General features: G+C 37.6%; 2 protein-coding genes across 3 annotated transcripts in view; one reads left to right on the top strand and one right to left on the bottom strand.

Moving 5' to 3' along the window:
* The window catches only part of LOC121384803 (protein IWS1 homolog A-like), a 12,975-nt gene extending 7,950 nt beyond the window's left edge, over positions 1 to 5,025 (top strand). Inside the window, exons 4-5 of the mRNA XM_041515393.1 lie at positions 2,900 to 2,993; positions 4,280 to 5,025. Coding sequence (XP_041371327.1) covers positions 2,900 to 2,993; positions 4,280 to 4,828 — 643 coding nt within the window. The 3' untranslated portion in view covers positions 4,829 to 5,025. The remainder of the gene's footprint in view (positions 1 to 2,899; positions 2,994 to 4,279) is intronic.
* Positions 5,026 to 9,584: 4,559 nt separating this feature from the next.
* On the bottom strand, positions 9,585 to 20,080 carry LOC121378003. 2 transcript variants are annotated; one of them, XM_041506110.1, is made up of 4 exons: positions 19,599 to 20,080; positions 12,758 to 12,860; positions 11,826 to 12,174; positions 9,585 to 10,056 (listed from the first exon to the last, which is right to left on the bottom strand). In XM_041506110.1, exons 1-4 carry the CDS (start codon positions 19,617 to 19,619, stop codon positions 9,819 to 9,821), a joined length of 711 nt encoding a protein of 236 aa, XP_041362044.1. In that variant the 5' UTR covers positions 19,620 to 20,080; the 3' UTR covers positions 9,585 to 9,818. The 2 variants fall into 2 exon arrangements, with proteins under 2 accessions (XP_041362044.1, XP_041362037.1); XM_041506103.1 differs by lacking the exon at positions 19,599 to 20,080 and having other exon boundaries at positions 12,758 to 13,084.
* Positions 20,081 to 20,469: the final 389 nt, after the last annotated feature.

Below are 20,469 nucleotides of genomic sequence, written 5' to 3' on the forward strand. Positions count from 1 at the left end.
GGGGCCATGCATGCTCCCCCCAAAAATACATTTCAAATTGTTTTAAGCTTGGATAAGTAAGGGTTTCGAACCGCAATACCCTCCCCCTGCACCCAATTCCTCTCTAAGATTATATGTCAAAATTACCAAATGTTAGACATCCAACAGAAGATGGAAGGAAGGGTAGGATATGTTTTATTTAACGACGCACTCATCACATTTTATTTACGGTTGTATGGGGTCGGATGATTATTAAATCAATATGCTGTATCTTTGATGTCGTTAAACAACACCCCCCCCCCCCTCCCCTCAACTTTACCCATTCGAAACGAAATAATATTTATTTGCATTTGTCGATTTTAACACGTAAAATTAAGAAGTGAAAACGTTCATTGTCTACTTTAGTATATTTTATTTTAAAAATATATACATGATTAATGTGTTACTAGTATACAAACTAAACTTTGAAAGTTCTACTAACACTTTATAAAATATCAATTCTGAAATAGGAAGGTACGACTGTCGATAACACGTTTGTCAAGATCAAACCGGTTTTAACTACAGCGCAAGATTTCTCTTTTAATTTTTTGAGACGAACCATACAAACGCACGTGTTAACTGAAACTGACAACAGGCTGTCGTTTGTGCTTTGCCTAGCTATGGCGGCACAGGCGACGAATCAAGCGTATACGTTTGACGATATCCGTTCATAGCGAACACACACGACTTTTTTAAAAGTGCATTTGAGCTTGTATTTCACATTTGTACATGATGTTATAATATGGTAACCAGATAATGTAACTTTAAACGTACAGACTCCTGAGTAAAGATTTTACTTAACATTACCAAGAGCCAGTGTTGTTATGAATTTTTTATATTGTCTTTTAAATGAAAGTAAGGATACACTTTTTTTAATAGAATCTGGGATTGTATTCCATGTTTCAACACCGGAATACCTGAAGGAGTGTTTATACAATAAAGTTTGACCTACATGCTTATCTGAATGACATCAATGAGTTGTACAAATATGACCATTATATACCTATTAACATGCATAGTAACACAGAATAAAATTAGCATTCAGTAGTAAGCTTGTAACAGGAATTAATTTCAATGCCTATATTTTACTTTGAAGGTAAAAATCAAAATAAAATTCCAAACTTACCTTTTTGCTCATCAGTTAAACATTTCAAACAAAATGGATGCTCAGCTCAGTCAGCCTAGCCTATCATGTACATTTTTGTCTAATTGGCTGAAAATATTGTCGTTAAAAATGAGCTATCACACTGTGCCCCGTGTCACACTGTACCCCGGTCTCCCCTATAATGTTCGACATAAATGAAAAATTGACAGCTTAGTTTGGTTCTTGAAGGCCAGTGTTACTTTGAATCTCTACGCACAAATTAAGGTATGAAACTGATTTAAATACTATCACATGTTTATTTTATTTCTAACTAAACATAAGTATAGTCAATTATTTTAAGCATCTTAACGCACCAGTTTTGTCAATTCCAATAACTTTCTTTTCGTCCTGATATTTTGTAGTAGCTTCGAAAGTATTTTGTGCCAAACCGGCAAACGGAAAACGTATGTTTTGTGACAAAAACTTGTATTATTCGACACCGATACAACTCTGGGAATATTGACATGGGCGGATCCAGGAAATATTTTTAGGGGGGGGGACCAAAAAAGAAGGGCACATTGACTCGTCAAAAGGGCACCTTACTACAAGTTTTGATATTTACAATTAATATGAATTCCTACAGTTCTACGTCATAATATACTAGCAATAATGAAGTAAATTGGCGTCACTCGCGTTAGAACCTCAATGGGGCCCCATTGAGACTCAATAACACAGACACATATCTGCAAGCTTGCGCATGTACACGAAAATCTTGATTTCATTTATCTACAATATAATTATTGTTTACTTAAAAAAAAAAAAATTCTACAAACAAAAAGGGCACTTGGACATTTTGAGGGCACTTGGACAATTTTTGGGGGGGACGCGTCCCCCTGGTCCCCCCCCCCCCCTTGGATCCGCCCATGATTGACATGTTTGAGATTTTACATCCAAGTTTTCTGTTTTCTGTTACAGAAACTACCGATATAACAGAATATTGACATGTTTGATATTTTACATCCAAGTTTTCGGTTTTCTGTTACAGAAACCACCGCTATAACTCTGAGAATATTGACATGTTTAATTTTAAGATTTTATATTCACGTTTTCTGTTTTGTTACAGAAACCACCGATATAACTCTGAGAATATTGACATGTTTGAGATCTTACATCCAATATTTCTGTTTTCTGTTATAGAAACCATCGATATAACTCTGGGAATATTGACATGTTTGAGATTTTACATCCAAGTTTTCTGTTTTCTGTTATAGAAACTACCGATACAACTCTGAGAATATTGACCTGTTTGAGATTTTACATCCAAATTTTCTGTTTTCTGTTACAGAAACCACCGATATAACTCTTTATGTTTTTGGTGAACTCTTGCTGCACATTTTGTTCATCGTTTTAGATGAAGTGACATACTTGGCAGCTGTGGTGACAGGACTCATGACGGGATATGCTGACCTTCCGCGAAAACCTGATATCACCACTGTTATGACAGTGATTCATGAGTGCATGTCATCGCAGCTGTACGGTTTTTTTTTTTAATTCTAATCAGGTCTGTCCAGTGCTAGTTTTGACTTGGTAAACTAGTCTGAGTGGCAGTCCTCTTTGTGGCAATGCAAGAAGGATGAAAACTCTTATAAAGGATTTCCTTTCTGAGGCACTAGATAAAGATTCACGGAATCGTCCACTATTTTGCCAAATGCCCATTCGACTCTGCATTATGCAGCAGACACGGCCCTGATGGTGTATTACGGTTTAGTTGTTCAGAAATATTGTTTTGTGTTACAGAAACCACCGATACAACTCGGATAATATTGACCTGTTTGAAGATTCCTCCATGAGTGATTTTATTGACGACAGTAATGATCAGTCTGAGCAGAATGTAAGCATTGTTTTGTTCTCATACACTCCCAGCATTCATTTGGTAAAGAAAATCGGACCTGAATAGAGGGTCATTTGTGTTCTTAAGTAGAGCACAAAGTTCTCCCACCACCCAAATCCCTGTGGGCCTGTATGGTTTCCAGGTTTCAATATTAATGATGCTGCACCAGCAAAGTAAACATACTTATTTTTGTTCTTGCGTTACTTGCGCAAGTCTCGTTTTTCGCATCCTATTTTTCGTTTACGCATTAAATTTAAGACCTGATTAACTTGGTCGTAAGGGATAACACAAATTCAGTGGACGAACTGAATTGTTTTTTGTTGGGGGGTTTTGGAGAGTGTTTTTGTTTTGTTTTTGTTCTTTTGTTTCGTTGGGTTTTTTAGGATTTTTTGTTGTTGTTTGTTGTTTTTTTTGGGGGGAGGGGGGGGGGGTGTCTTAATTCTTAGAAGGCAGTTTTCATAGCAAATTGTTGAAAAGTCATCAAGTGGTGTAATTATTTTCATTCAAAATATAATATAGTTTGTCTATAGCTATAAAATCAACAAGTCAAAAATAATAATTAGGCCTGTTACTACACGTAGTGGGAACCCTGGTCGTTGCTTGGTTAACACACACTTCATATTCGTTAGTTCAATCATGGTTGACAGAGTTGTGGCCCTTGGAACATATATCAAATCAAAATCAGGGACATTCCTGAGTTTGTGGCAATATTTTAAGATGTTATCGACCAACATACTTTTTAACGATTGTAATTACATATCAAATATATTTTCCTGCATAAAATATTAGTGGCTGTATATTAAACGTGTTTTATTTCCTAAACTATGTTTTTTTCTTACATACGAAATTATTTGAAGACAAAATCCAGTTTGGGCTACTTACAAATATTAAGAAGACCAGAAACACATTGGATATACAGACACTGTAATTATAAACAAGAAAATATATTTAATATGTAAGTTTAATCGTAGAAATATTTTATTAGTCGGAAACATTTTACAATGCAGCAAACTCAGGAATGTCCCTTTAACAACTCAACGTAAAGGCCAAACTGTTGTGCCCCACTCACTTGGAAATCAAAACCTTTACTTTTTAGCTGTTCAGTAAAAATGCACTTCACACATTTCGTTCCTACTCTGGGTGGAAGCTGGTCCCTGGGTGCGAACCAAGTGCCTGGTGGCTTAACCACTATGGAAATCAAGGCCATTAGGTAGCGACCATATGCTATTTGGTATAATACTACTTACAACATATGTAGGTATACGTCTTATTATTTCTTTTTTCAGACGAGCGATTCAGAAATCCAGCAACCACACAGAGTGAAGAACTTGTTAAAAAGAAAATCGCGAAACAGAATCATTGAAAACCAGACATCGAGTGACAGTGATGAAGAGATCATCAAAAAAGACACTTTTAAAAAGACACAAGATTCCGCTGATCGCAACACTAACACTGTCAATGTGTCCGCGCAACAAGAGTCCAATACAGAACCTTGTTTTGAAAAGCATTCAGCGAATCATTGTGATGGCCGTGAAGACCGTAAATCTGACCACGGCTGTGGAAACCATCGTTCTGAACAAGAAGGTCAGTGTTCTGAATCCAAGACTTGCGGATCAGCAGAATCTTCCGACAGTTCATCAGACGACGACGACGACATCAAAGTGGTTAGAAAAAGACAGCTGTCGACGTCAGTGTTGGACAGCGATGAGTTCAGCTCCGAGGACAAAAGTGCTAGTGGTGGTCGGTGTCTGAGACAAATAAGAACTATCGAAAAGAGGAACCTGTTGTTTAAAAACTTGAAGGAAGCAAGAGCGAAACATTTGAAACCTACATAATGTTGAGAGCATGTCCTCCACCGAGTTGACTGCAGGTGTATCAAGCTAGTTCTTTCCATAATATGGCCACCATATTACTTAACAGACATGAACAATGGTGGAATAGTGAACAAAACTGAATTGATTTTAGTGACTGATTGTTTGTTTGCACAAATCGATCATTGATCGATTAATAATTAATTAAAATCCACGCAGGAGGTGTAGATCTTTTTATTTTAAACATTTTACATATTAAAGTTTTAAGAGTTAAAACAAACAAACAAACATAAACAACAAAATAATAACATTCCAATAGCGGGGAAGGTTGGTGCATTATTTGGTGAATTTTTTTTTTTTTTTAAAGCAAAATCCCCATAAACATCTACACGTATGTTCCGTGTTGTCACGATTTTTCAGTCGAATTAATAACTGTATTGTTAAAGGGACATTCCTGAGTTTGCTGCAATGTTTAAGATTGTATCGACTAACAGACTTTTTAACGGTCGTAATTACATATCAAATATATTTTTTCTACATAAAATATTAGTGGCTGTATACTAAACGTGTTTCTGATCGTTCTAATATTTGTACTATAAAGTTAGGTATAATTACATGTATCCCAAAAGCAAATAAACCAAAAGAATATCTTAAAAATTGGAGACCCTTAACATTATTAAACTGTATTTACAAAATGGCATCAGGTTGTATCGCTAACAGAATAAAACAGATAGTAGATTTAATAATAGATAAAGACCAAAATGGTTTCATAAAAGGAACATACATTGGAGAAAATATAAGACTAATATATGATATTATGCAGCATACCGAAACGCACAACATTTCCGGCCTACTGTTATTAATAGACTTTGAAAAAGCTTTTGATTCTATATCATGGCCATTCGTAGACCAAGTACTTGATATTTTTAATTTTAAACCATCTGTTAAAAACTGGATTAAAACGTTTTATAATAAGTCCTTTTCTAGGGTAATACAAAATGGATTCTTATCCGAACCAATTCTGTTAGAAAGGGGCTGCAGGCAGGGCGACCCGTTGTCGCCATATATCTTCATAATATGTGCTGAAATCCTTGCAATTATTATTAGAAATAATCCAACTATTAAAGGCATAAATATAGATGGTGAGGAATATCTAATATCGCAATACGCAGATGATACAAGTTTTATTTTAGATGGATCCCTCGAGTCCCTGTATAGTACACTTGCGGTATTAGATTATTATGAACATATTTCAGGTCTAAAAATAAACTACTTTAAGTCAAAAGCTATCTGGATAGGCAGTAAAAAGTTTTCTAAAGATGTTTATCACCATACACGATGGAAGTTAGAATGGGGCTCTACTCAATTCAGTTTACTTGGTATCAACTTTCCTGTCAACTTGGAAAATATTAATGAACTTAATTTTAACCCTAAGCTACTAGAAATTAAAAATTCATTGAAAAGATGGTCTATAAGAAAATTAACAGTTCTTAAAACATTAATAATACCAATTATTACATATCTTCTAATATCATTACCGAACCCAAGAGAAATGTTCTTAATAACTCTAAACACACTATTTTTTTAATTTATTTGGCAGAATAAACCTGAAAAGTTAAAACGTGATCTAATAACTCAAGACTATAAAGTAGGAGGACTCAAAATGTTAAATGTAAGTAACTTCATGATCGCTTTAAAAAGTTCGTGGATACGAAGATTGTTTGTAAGTAATTCAAAGTGGGTTTATCTCTTTAAGTCTGTTACAAACGTATCAACAAATGAATTAATAATACATGGAGATTATTTCATTACGGGAAAAGCCACCCAAATTCTAAATAAGTTTTGGAGAGATATATTACTTTGTTGGGTAAAGATAGAAAATAAACATAATCCTGAAAGTGTAAACGATATTTTATGTACGAACACCTGGCATAATAGTGAAATACTTATAGATCGAAAACCATTATATATAAAAATTATGCCAGCAAAGGTATTATTTTCATAAGTGACCTATCCGATGAACAAGGTGATATTTTGTCTTATGGTAAATTTATAAATATATATCATACAACAACAAATTTCTTGTACTATGTTTCACTGGTAAAAGCAGTAAAATCATACCTTAATAATTTAGATACTTTGAAAGATGATAGTTTCACAACAATAAATAAACCCATTCTTCCATTTAAACTAAAACTATTGTTAAAAAGCCAACGAGGATGTAAAGATATGTACGATATAATAAACTTCAAATCAGAAACGCCAAAATCACAAATTAAATACACGAATCAAGGATTTATTTTTACACCAAGTGATTGGGAACAGTACTATTTGCTACCTTTCCAATGCGTGAACGATTCAACTTTAGTATGGTTCCAATACAGATTATTTCAAAGAATTTTAGCTACTAATACATTTTTACATATGATTCGCTACGTCGATTCGAATATGTGCAATTTATGTAGTAATTATCCTGAAACCATATCACATTTATTTGTAGAGTGTAATGAGACCAAAAACTTATGGGATTCGGTACAAGCCTGGATATTAACTAAGACTGGGAATATAATTACTTTTAATAAAAATAATATCATGTTTGGTTTCATAAATAATGAAAAAGATAACTTTCTTAATTGGCTAATTATTAATATAAAATACTATATTTACTGTACAAAAATACAGAAAAAATGCTTAGAAATCACTGCCATTAAAAACATATTGCATAAAAAATTTGAAATAGAAAGATATATTATTCTATTTAAAAAATGCAATTATGAAAAATGTATTAAAGAATGGTCCCCATGGCTCAACCTCTTTAATGAGTGAGTGATAGTAATATAGAGATAATTAATATTAAGAAAATATAATGTATACATATATACATGTAGCAATAAATATTGTGACTGATTTAGTGTGTGGCCTGTTTGGAGATCGCAGAGTTTCATGTCTTATTTAATTCAAAACAACTTCTTTCCTTCTTCTTATGCCATCTATATCTGTCTTGTATTTTTCTTCTTCTTCTTCTTCTTCTTCTTCTTCTTCTTCTTCTTCTTCTTCTAAATCGTTTTCTGATTCTCATCCTTCTTATTCGATATTTTCTCTGTTCCGGTTTAAATCTCGGATCATAACAATAGTTATATTATAGATCACTGTCCATGTTCATCTGTATGCATGAATTGAACTTCACCCTGAATCAGTTTCCATTAGTTGTTGTTATTTTTAACACAGTTTGTTGCTGCTTAGATCATGGATACAAATGTAAAGCAGTGAGTCGGGGCTCCCAAACCCGACACTGCTATATGATCTGGGACAATAAATATGTATTAAAAAAAAAATAATAATAATAAAATTTAAAAAAAAAAATAAAAAAATTGTACTAGGTTAAATTTCATTTTAGTTCCTAAAATATTAGACAAAATCCAGTTTGTGCTTCTTACAAATATTAAGACGACCGGAAACACATTGAATATACAGATACTAATATTCTAAACAAGAAAATATATTTAATATGTAAGTTTAATCGTAGAAATATTTTATTAGTCGGAAACATCTTACAATGCAGCAAACTCGGGAATGTTACTTTAAAGGTACTTCGTCCTCAAAAGGAAACGTTTCATTCACGACCACTGACGATTGGAGAATGACAATCCTGTAGACGAAGCACTTGACAGTGATTCGTGAAAACAAACGACCTAAATTGTTAAAGGGATATTCCCAAGTTTGCTGCGTTGTAAGATGTTTCCGACTAATAAAACATTTCTACGATTAAACTTACATATTAAATATAGTTTCTTGTTTAGAATATCAGTGTCTTTATATTCAATATGTTTCTGGTCGTCTTAATATTTGTAAGAAGCTCAAACTGGATTTTGTCTTCAAATAATTTCTTACGTACGAAAAAAAAATATTTTAGGAAATAAAATGAAATTTAACCTACTACAAATATTAGAATGATCAGAAACACGTTTAATATACAGCCACTAATATTTTATGCAGAAAAACATATTTGGTATGTAATTACAATTGTTAAAAAGTCTCTGTTAGTTGATAACATCGTAAAAATTGCAGCAAACTCAGGAATGTCCCTTAAATATCCATTCAACTCTGCCTTGTATGGAGATACGATTTTGATTACCATAACGGTGTTGTCCTTATAATTTATCTACTCACCAATAATACGCAAAAACAATTTTTAAAGTATAAGAAGCCATAACATGCATGCCGATTGGCAATCTGTCATTAACATTCAGTACCGTATCTCTGTACGCGATTGATTCCAAAAGATGTTATGTTAGAGTCGTTAGGGTATATACCGCCATGACACATTGTTAGAGGATAGCTAATCAGACCACAATATAGGGTTCCAATTCTATCTAAAATGATTGGAACGGTGTAATTGCGAACAAGCTTCATGCTGTCAAGCCCGTCCTCGGATAGTGGCAGTCCTCTTATAGACAGTGCAGGAAGGATAAAATAGTCTTGTGTTGTGCTCGCATCGGTCATACCTACTTGACCCATTCATTTATCTTTAAGAAAGATCCTCCACCTCAGTGTGAGCACTGCCAGTGTACTCTGACGGTGCGCCACATTTTGATGGAGTGCCATTATTTCAAGGAAACAAAAAAATATATTTGGTCAAAGAAATATGATGGAATCCTTTGGATTCCATCCAGAACTTTTATTACATTTTTTACGTGATACTGACTTTTATTCTGAATTTTAATTTTATCCATCTGTGATATTTGTATTTTTTGCACAGTTCTTTACATTGTGTTGTAATTTAACTGTTCAAATTTTATATTGATGTGGTTCATCATTTAATGTTTACATTTACCATTGTTTGACGCCCAATAGCCGATGTATTTTTCGTGCTGGGGTGTCTTCTATTCTATTCCATCAGTAGGAGGAATGCCACTTTATAGAGCACAGGTGCCAAAAACCTTTTTCCAGCTTCCGTAAACAAAGACAAGAGACTCCTATAAGCTATATCATACGCTCGCTCAGTCCACTATCTTCAGAAACACCACCCATATCTAATCCCGCACGTGCGGTACGCCCTGTGCCCGTGCAGATGGAGTCTCTCCGAGGCCCACTCTGGGTTGACGGAATACTCCTTGTCGAATCCAGAAGAGTCTGTTCTTCGAAACACTCCACTGACGTTGGTCACAAAGGTGTCGTCTATGATGAAGTACGGCAGTTTCACCGACTTGTCTAGCGCCGAAACGGCAAACTTAGGCCTCCTTGGAACGTCTCTGAAAAATAAGAAAATAAAATGCAAGAAGGAAAGGAATGTAAGGAAATGTTTTATTTAACGACGCACTCGACACATTGTATTTACGGTTATATGGCGTTGGACATATGGTTAAGGACCACACAGATATTGAGAGAGGAAACCCGCTGTCCCCACTTCATGGGCTACTCTTAGCAGCAAGGGATCTTTTGTATGCACATCCCACAGACAGAATAGTACATACCACGACCTTTGTTACACCAGTTGTGGAGCACTGGCTGGAACGAGAAATAGCACAATTGGCCCACCGACGGCAAATTCAAGAAATTTGTTAAATTCGTTTTCTTTAACGACACCACTAGAGCACATTGATTTATTTTTTAAAGTTTGTTTTGTTTGACAACATCACTGGAGAATATTGATTTATTCATTGGCTATTAGATATCAAACATTTGGTAATTTTAAAGTACAGTCTTAGAGAGGAAACCCGTTACATTTGTCCATTAGTAGCCAGGAATCTTTTATATGCATCATCCCCCAGAGAGGCTAGCACATATCACGGCTTTGATATACCACTCGTGGTTCACTGGCTGGAACGAGAAATGGTCCAATGGCCCACTGACGAGTATCGATCCTATACCATCGCGCATCAAGTGAGCCCATTACCACTGGGCTACGTTCCGCCCCGATTTGGTGGTTAGTTGGTTTTGCTCTGATTTCCTAACGGAGACGTCCAAAGTGGAGCGGACACTAAAATCTGATTTCAATTAGATGGGCTGGTTGTAATTATTTATTGTAAAATGTTGGGGGGGGGGGGGGGGGGTTTAACACCTTGTACAGTAATGAGGTTTGTTATTGGAATATTTAACGAAGATGTGTTAAAAATTGGGAAGGATACAACTGACGTGGTTCACGTTTAAATGGATCCTGTGTTTGATTTTTCTTTTCGATTTTCCAATTATTGAGACAATATAATATACTCTAACGGGAAAAAAATTCCCGTGCATGCATTGCACAGGATTTGACCAGCCTCGGTGGCGTCGTGGTTTGGCCATCGGTCTACAGGCTGGTAGGTACTGGGTTCGGAACCCAGTCGAGTCATGGGATTTTTAATCCAGATACCAACTCCGAACCCTGAGTGAGTGCTCCGCAAGGCTCAATGGGTAGGTGTAAACCACTTGCACCGACCAGTGATCTATAACTGGTTCAACAAAGGCCATGGTTTGTGCTATCCTGACTGTGGGAAGTGCAAATAAAAGATCCCTTGCTGCCTGTCGTAAAAGAGTAGCCTATGAATGACCATATGTTTGACGTCCAATAGCCGATGATTAGATAAAAATCAATGTGCTCTAGTGGCGTCGTTAAATAAAACAAACTTTACTTTTGCACAGGATTTAACGTTTAACGGTAATGAAGACAAATTTATAAGGTTTTCAAGAAATTATTTTTGTTCATTCATAAATATAAGACGATTTGAACATCTGTGTAAAATTTCGACCATTTACAAACTTTACTGTTGGTTTGCGACCATTTTAATTGGCGCACAGGAACCTGTTTCCATGAGTAATCTTACTGTAACCTACATATTACTTAGAAGACAATATTAGGACCATTTTAGTCAAAGATTTAAAACAACTGGAACAAGCACAGGCATGTGGAATGACACTTTTACTTGGCGGTGGGTCGGGTTGCAGGTAAGAACGAATTCGCCCTTAAATTATTTAAGCCGAAATTAAGTTTATGCCTTGAAAAATGCTTAATCCCTACCGTAATTACAACGTTTAAACTAACTTTTTCACTTGATGCCACCAGCTGGATATGTCCGTCTTTGGGTGACATGTCGTCACGCTTCTGTCGTAGAGATGTGGGAGGGGTACCATGGTCCTGGTGAGAGCGTCAAACTTGGGGGTGTGGTTTCGCTTCGCTGGGGGTTGGGTAATGGCCGTGTGATACGGGATATCAACTGTGACTGGTCTAATTGCGTCACGTGTGCGTTCCGTGAACGATCTCGCCACAGAACGTTTAGGTTTGCAGGAAACGCTTCCATACTTCGCTGGTGTTACATTGCTTGGGCGCTCTGTGCATCTGGATTCTTCTCTATGTTTGGTTTTCGGCAGACTGTCGCGAATCTGTGCCTTGTCTATAAAACAAAGAATATGACATGCAGTAATATTTTTAATTAGTGCTATATTGCCCTCAAGTAACTGCAAAATACAGCTGTAGTCTTTATAAGATCATATATAAAAATATATAATAGTTTGTGACTAGCCCCGCCCATCCACACGAAAAGACCTGCACAAGATTATTTTACCATTTTTTTGGCAATGACCAACGGCACTCTTCAAGAACTAAGAACATTGTAGAAACGTCATCTGCCCAATGTTTTCGTTACTTTTGAGACTGGGCCAGTCATAAATAGTCATTTGCTTTGGCAAATTTTTTAATGTTGAGGGATCTACAACACGCGTTCATGCAAACTAGTACGTACCAAATCCCACCCTGCCTGCCTCTTCGTCCCCTTCCCACTCTCTGTCTATCTGTCTGCCTGTTTTCTTTTTCTTTTGTTCTTTCTTTCTTTTTCTTTCTTTCTTTCTTTCTTTCATTTTTTCTTTCTAGCTTCCTTTATTTCTGTATGTTTGCCTTTCTATCTATCCGTCCGTCTGTCAGTCCTCTGTTTACTGGTGTGTATCTGTTTGTATCTATCTCTACCTATTGCTAAATACCTCTCCTCCTCCATGGCTGGATGTATTCGCCGTCTAGCGTGTGGTCGTTACTGGGTGATATATTCAGTACTGGAAGATGCATGATTTTACCGAAATCACCTTTCTGTGGAGAGAAACAAAAGTACGTGCGCAGCATCCCGTGAGAGTAAAGAGGACCACTCGAGGAAGAGCAGTTGAAAGGTCAATTTGATAGAGATTTTAGAACATGAGTGTGCAGCTTCTGTGGCATGTTTCCAGCTATTAGAGCCTTTTTAAACGACCAAAGGAAGGAAATGTTTTACTTAACGACGGGGATCGATCCTAGGCCGACTGCGCACCAAGCGAGCGCTTTACCATTGGGCTACGTCCCGTCCCAAGGAAGGAAGGAAATGTTTTATTTGCCGACGCACTTAACACATTTTATTTACGGTTATATGGCGTCAGACATATGGTTAAGGACCACACAGATATTGAGAGAGGAAACCCGCTGTCGCCATTTCATGGGCTACTCGTTTCGATTAGCAGCAAGGGATCTTTTATATGCACCATGCCACAGGCAGGATAGCACATACCACGGCTTTTGATATACCAGTCGTGGTGCACTGGCTGGAATGAGAAATAGCCCAGTGGGCCCACCGACGGGGATCGATCCCAAACCGACCGCGCATCAAGCGAGCTCTTTACCACTGGGCTACGTCTCGCTCCTTTAAACGACCAAATCTGAACGATAAAACACCAATACGCGACCAGGGCCGTATCGCTGCACAGTGCAGAGTCGAATGCGCGTTTGGCAACATTGTGTTTGATTCCTTGATTTCTCTATCTAGTGCCTCATCTATAGGATGACAGCCACTCCCGAGGAGATCCTTTACTGGAGATTTCATCAGTCTTGCATCTCTATCTAGTGCCTCGTCTATAGGATGACAGCCACTCCCGAGGAGATCCTTTACTGGAGATTTCATCCCTCTTGCGTCTCTATCTAGTGCCTCGTCTATAGGATGACAGCCACTCCCGAGGAGATCCTTTACTGGAGATTTCATCCGTCTTGCATCTCTATCTAGTGCCTCGTCTATAGGATGACAGCCACTCCCGAGGAGATCCTTTACTGGAGATTTCATCCGTCTTGCATCTCTATCTAGTGCCCCGTCTATAGGATGACAGCCACTCCCGAGGAGATCCTTTACTGGAGATTTCATCCGTCTTGCATCTCTATCTAGTGCCCCGTCTATAGGATGACAGCCACTCCCGAGGAGATCCTTTACTGGAGATTTCATCCGTCTTGCATCTCTATCTAGTGCCCCGTCTATAGGATGACAGCCACTCCCGAGGAGATCCTTTACTGGAGATTTCATCCCTCTTGCATCTCTATCTAGTGCCCCGTCTATAGGATGACAGCCACTCCCGAGGAGATCCTTTACTGGAGATTTCATCCGTCTTGCATCTCTATCTAGTGCCCCGTCTATAGGATGACAGCCACTCCCGAGGAGATCCTTTACTGGAGATTTCATCCGTCTTGCATCTCTATCTAGTGCCCCGTCTATAGGATGACAGCCACTCCCGAGGAGATCCTTTACTGGAGATTTCATCCGTCTTGCATCTCTATCTAGTGCCCCGTCTATAGGATGACAGCCACTCCCGAGGAGATCCTTTACTGGAGATTTCATCCCTCTTGCATCTCTATCTAGTGCCTCGTCTATAGGATGACAGCCACTCCAGAGGAGATACTTTACTGGAGATTTTATCCCTCTTGCATCGCTACAAAGAGGACTGTCACTCCCAAACTAGTTTACTAAATAAAAACTAGCACCGGACAAATATCATTAGAACAAGTACATTTGTGCTATCATGAATCACTGTCTTGACAAAATGATAATAAAATTACATAATATCAAATACGCCATGCTGTTCGGCTATTGGATGTCTTAGAGAGAAAACTCGCTACATATATCCATTAGTAGTAAGGGGTGTTTTATATGTACCATTCCACAGACAAGATGGAACATACCACTGCCTTTGACATACCAGTCGTGGTTTAGTCATTCTAATATGTGCTACTAGTAGCCCAAACTGGATTTTAATAACATTAGGAAGTAAAGTGAATTTTGAGTTATTACAAATATTAAGACGATCACGGATCAGTCAAAAACGCCTTGCATATGGCCAATCAAAGTAGTAGGCTAGAAGAACTTGTCCTCTCCAAGTTTGTTGTATTTTGTGTTTGTTTGTTTGGCGGGGAGGGGGTGTTTGGGAGGTGTTGTTTTTGTTTGGGGGAGGGGGGTATGTGTGTGTGTGGTTTTTGTTTGTTGTGGGTTGGGGGGGGGGGGGAATCGGGGGTATGGAATGGCACACCTTTCATGGGGTTTCTGGAGACGATTTCATGCAGGTGCTTCAACATGTTAGCATATATACTGTACAGTATTTTCAGATTGTCGTTTGGTCTTTGGCAAGTAGTCCACCGGTAATCTTTCCTTGGAATCCCAAAATATTGAAGTTGCCCGCTATGGAACAATTTTGGTTTTCTTCACATTTGGGGCGAGATTTAGCACAGTCGGTTGAGTGCTCGTATGATGTGCTTGCGTCGCAGGATCGAGTCACCTCAATGGATCCATTCAGCTGATTGGGGTTTTTGCCTCGTTCCAAACAGTGCACTACAACTGGACAAAGGCCGTGGTATGTGCTTTCCTGTCTGTGAAAAAGTGCACATAAAAGATCCCTTGCTGCATTAGGAAAAATGTAACGTGTTTCCTCTGATGACTATGTGTCAGATTTACCAAATGTTTGACATCCAGTACTCGATGATTAATTAATCAATGTGCTCTAGAGGTCAATCTGATTAAAATCAGCTCCACTGGCCTATACTATAGCGTCTGGAAATTAAAGACCAGTGGAGCTGATTTTAATCAGATTGTCTAGAGGTGTTATAAAACAAAACAAACCTTTTTGGTTCTGTAATATTTAAAAAGGGACAGAGAAAACGGTCTAGTTTTGAGGGAGATGTTGCTTTACTTGAAAATAAATTAATCATTAATATTTAGTTCAGATACATTTGGTAACTTTCTAGAGTGTTGATCCGAATATACTGAATGCCAAAAGAAACTACACACTATTTTTTAAAATGCCATATTTTTAAAAATACTTAAAGACATTTACAAAATTTTGGTTATAAGTGGCTACTTCATACTGAATCAAACACTGAATGGTAGCCACTGAAACAAGTTGAAAAACACATCGGATATTGGAAAGTTTTAAGTGGCTAGGCTCTGTCAAATTCAGTGCAAACACACAACAGACATGTTTAAAATTCATTTGGAGTATCAAGGGACGGGACGTACCCAGTGGTAAAGCGCTCGCTTGATGCGCTGTCGGTTTGGGATCGATCTCCGTCGGCGGGCCCATTGGGCTATTTCTCGTGACAGCCAGTGCACCACAACTGGTATATCAAAGGCCGTGAAATGTGCTGTCCTATCTGTTGGGTGGTGCAGTTAAAAGATCCCTTGCTACTAATGGAAACAATGTAGCGGGTTTCCTCTCTAAGACTATAATATATGTCAAAATTACCAAATGTTTGAAATCCACTCCCGTTTGTTTTGATTAACAACACCACTAGAGCACATTGATTTATTAATCATCAGCTATTGGAATGAATGAATGAATGTTTAACGATACTCGTGCTGGGGTGTCGTTAAACATTCATTCACTCATTCCAATAGCTGATGATTAATAAATCAATGTGCTCTAGTGGTGTCGTTAATCAAAACAAACGGGAGTGTCAAATTAGTGCAAACACTGCGTGCACGCAGGTCAGCATTACCTAACAACCTCGTAACTTGCCGCATTGCAGATAGCGTTTGAACGTGAATGTCAAAATATATCAGCACATTTGGTTCAATGACTACGTTAACTTAATACGGAAAGGGGCGGGACGTAGCCCAGTGGTAAAGCGATCGCTTGATGCGCGGTCGGTTTAGGATCGATCCCCGTCAGTGGCCCCATTGGGCTATTTCTCGGTCCAGCCAGTGCTACACAACTGGTGTAACAAAGGCCGTGGTATGTACTGTCCTGTCTGTGGGATGGTGCATATAAAAGATCCCTTTCTGCTAATCAAAAAGAGTAGCCCATGAAGTGGCGACAGCGGGTTTTATCTCTATATATCTGTGTGTGTGGTCTGACACTATATAACCGTAAATAATGTGTGCTGAGCGCGTCGTTAAATAAAACATTTCCTTCCTTCCCTACTATGGTAACATCTAACATTGTTACATTGGGCTTCACGGCGGACAAACAAAAAAAAAGAGTAAAGTTTGTTTTATTTAACAACGCCACTAGAGCACATTGATTTTTTTTTTTATCTTATCATCGGCTATTGGACGTCAAACATATGGTCATTCTAATCCGCTATCGCCACATAGGCTACTCTTTTACGACAGGCAGCAAGGGATCTTTTATTTGCGCTTCCCACAGACAGGATAGCACAAACTATGCCCTTTGTTGAACCAGTTATGGATCACTGGTCGGTGCGGAGCACTCACTCAGGGTTTGAAGTCTGTATCTGGATTAAAATTCCCATGCCTCGACTAGGATCCGAACCCAGTACCTACCAGCCTGTAGACCGATGGCCTAACCACGACGCCACCGAGGCCGGTAATGGCGGACAAACACATTACTAAAGACATTGAAACGCCCGTTTAACTGAGCTATGACTATCTCCATATGAAATTGATTGAGAGTTTTCGATTTGTTAAATTGTGTTACAATTTTATGTATTTATTTATTTTTATACTCACCCACATCTTCACCCTTACGCCAGGATGAGTACGGTAACTGTTGTTTTTAGTTTTAAAATGTAATGATATTTTGTGACGTGATTTGCTTTTTAATGCAATATGGTTTCATATTATCATTGTCATGAATTTTTGTTCTCTTAAAAGAAGTAATGTAAAAAAACAAAAAAAAACAAAAAATAAAAAAAAAAATAAAAAGTGTATTGTTTCTTTTGGCGTTCAGTAGTCTATATAATATTATGTGTCAAGTTTTATTAGCGTATCTTATTCCGTTCCTTGTTGGGCTGAGACATTTTGAGTGACTCACCTCTCAAATTACAGACACTGATATCTAGACAATAAGATTCATTTGATATGTAATTGTCGTCGTTAAAAAGGCTTTGTTGTTTTGGGGGTTTGGGTGGGTTTTGTTTTTAAACATGTTAACGATGGCGACAAACGTTTTGCCGTGCTAATAAACTCAGTTCTTAACAGTCCGCAAGATTGAATTATCATATGAATCGATGTTATGCACACACACACACACACACACACACACACACACACACAACACACAACACACACACATACACACACATACACACACATACACACACACACACAAACACACAAACACACACATACACATATAACACACAACACACACACATACACACAACACACACAAACACACACACAAACACACACACACACATAAACACACAAACACATACACATACACACATACACACACACATACACATACACATACACACAACACACACATACACACACATACACACACACATACACACACAACACACACACACAAACACACACACAAACACACACACACACACATATAACACACAACACACACACACACACACATACACACACAACACACACACACAAACACACACACAAACACACACACACAAACACACACACAAACACACACACACATAAACACACAAACACACACACACACAACTCACACAAACACACACACAAACACACACACACACACAAACACACACACACACACAAATAAACTTTAATCTTAGCAAGACAATGTTTTAAAATTAAAAATATTCATTCCATCTTTGCCCTTGGTTTAGCTGAAATGTTTAATGGTGAAACCTTGGTGATTGTCATTTAAATCTTTTAAATGTGATTTCGGTCTGGGATCGATCCTTGTTGGTGGACTCATTGGGCTATTTCTCGTTGCAGCCAGTGCACCCCAACTGAACTGGTGTAACAATGGTCATGGTATGTACTATCCTGTTTGTGGATGCTGCATATAAAAGATATCTTGCTCATTGCGTGGTGAAAGCGGGTTTCCTCTCTTATTATCTGAGTGGTCATTAACCATATGTCTGATGCCATATAACCGTAGTTAAAATGTGTTGAGAGCGCCGTTAAATAAAACATTTTATCCTTTAAATGCAGGGACGGCAGAGTGTAAAAAATAGTGGTACGGCTCGAGGTCGCTAGACTCTCCTTTCAAATTCACCTGTGAAAGAGCTTTTCACAAATACAACAAATATAACACGCACACACAAATAAAAAAAAAGGGGTATGGCCATGCCGTACCTCTTTAAAAAGCCGCCACCGCTGAAATGTGATTTGGGCAGGCAGGCCGGGGAACTATTTTTGTAAATATAGTTTGAATTGAGTACTAATATAATACTTATTAATTATTACCAGAGCTGAGAAAATTATTTTAATGTACAAATTAAGCTCGTGGCCTACAAACTACATAATATATATTTCTGACATAATTGTCTTGTACCTGTAATAAAAGTTTCTATGCCTTTTTTCTTTCTTTCTTTTATTTTTTTATCAAGTAATTCACATCACCGTAATATTATACTATTACTTCTCAAAAAGAACAAAGACATATAAATGTCTCAATTGCAATCTGGGATACCTTTTTAGTGAAACGTTTAACTTTTGCAAAATAAAATATTTTAGGAACGATAAACTGTTAACTATTTACATTTACCTTAACTGATTACAGGTAAAAACAACAAACAAAAACACACGATGTGATATGACATATAAACATATACAACCTGATAATAACAAAACACACTTACCTTGTTAACCTGGCCTGCCATTAGTCTTTTGTTTTTATCTGAAAATTCAACTCTGAAATATCTCTATATTCCTCTGCAATTGCGTTTTCCCAAAATGAGAATATATTCACCTTCTAGGCAAAAAAATTATTCATATATGCAGTATATAAAAAAGCACGCTAGTTTTACTGATATCTGATCAAGTAACAGAATTCTAAGAGTACACAGATATGAAGGTTATAATTTGTTATGCTTCAGATGTCAAAGAATATAAGACCATTAAAGATGTGTAGCGTTGCGTGGTGTAAGACATGGGCGCAATTATTTCTGGCCAGCATGTTGACTATTAACAACAAAAGAACTAATTATCTTTCGCTAAAGACTACATTGTGTTATGAACTGTGTCCCGTCTTTCTCAACGTTTACTCTATGGGTGGCTGTAATCGTGTTTCTCGTTCTTTATAGTTGCCGATACTAGCGCTGTTATTGATAAGACACGCGGGTATAATCCATTCTTATTGGCTGTGCTAGCCAAAATGTGAATGACTCCGAGTAATGTGTGTGCGAGAGCGAACGAACTAACCAAAACAACAAAAACATGACCTGTTACAACAAAAAAAGCTTTTCGGCCTCTGTAGTGTCGTGGTTAAGCTATCGGACATAAGGCTGGTAGGTACAGGGTTCGCAGTCCGGTACCGGCTCCCACCCAGAGCGAGTTTTAACGACTCAATCGGTAGTTGTAAGACCACTACACCCTCTTCTCTCTCACTAACAACTAACCCTCTGTCCTGGACAGACAGCCCAGATAGCTGAGGTGTGTGCTCAGGACAGCGTGTTTGAACCTGAAGTACAAAAATAAGTTGAAAGAAGAAGAAAACCTTGGGAGCTGTGA

This window comes from Gigantopelta aegis, chromosome 2 (assembly GCF_016097555.1).
Source record: "Gigantopelta aegis isolate Gae_Host chromosome 2, Gae_host_genome, whole genome shotgun sequence".
Classification (NCBI taxonomy): domain Eukaryota; kingdom Metazoa; phylum Mollusca; class Gastropoda; order Neomphalida; family Peltospiridae; genus Gigantopelta; species Gigantopelta aegis.

Bases quoted from the DNA above. Each gene is read 5' to 3' on its own strand.
- LOC121378003 (XM_041506103.1), bottom strand. From the start codon at position 12,893: ATGCTGCGCACGTACTTTTGTTTCTCTCCACAGAAAGGTGATTTCGGT. The intron at 12,175-12,757 runs GTATTTAGCAAT...TTTGTTTTATAG, and splicing joins CCAGCCATGGAGGAGGAGAG to ACAAGGCACAGATTCGCGAC. The intron at 10,057-11,825 runs GTTAGTTTAAAC...CTTATTTTTCAG, and splicing joins TGGTGGCATCAAGTGAAAAA to AGACGTTCCAAGGAGGCCTA.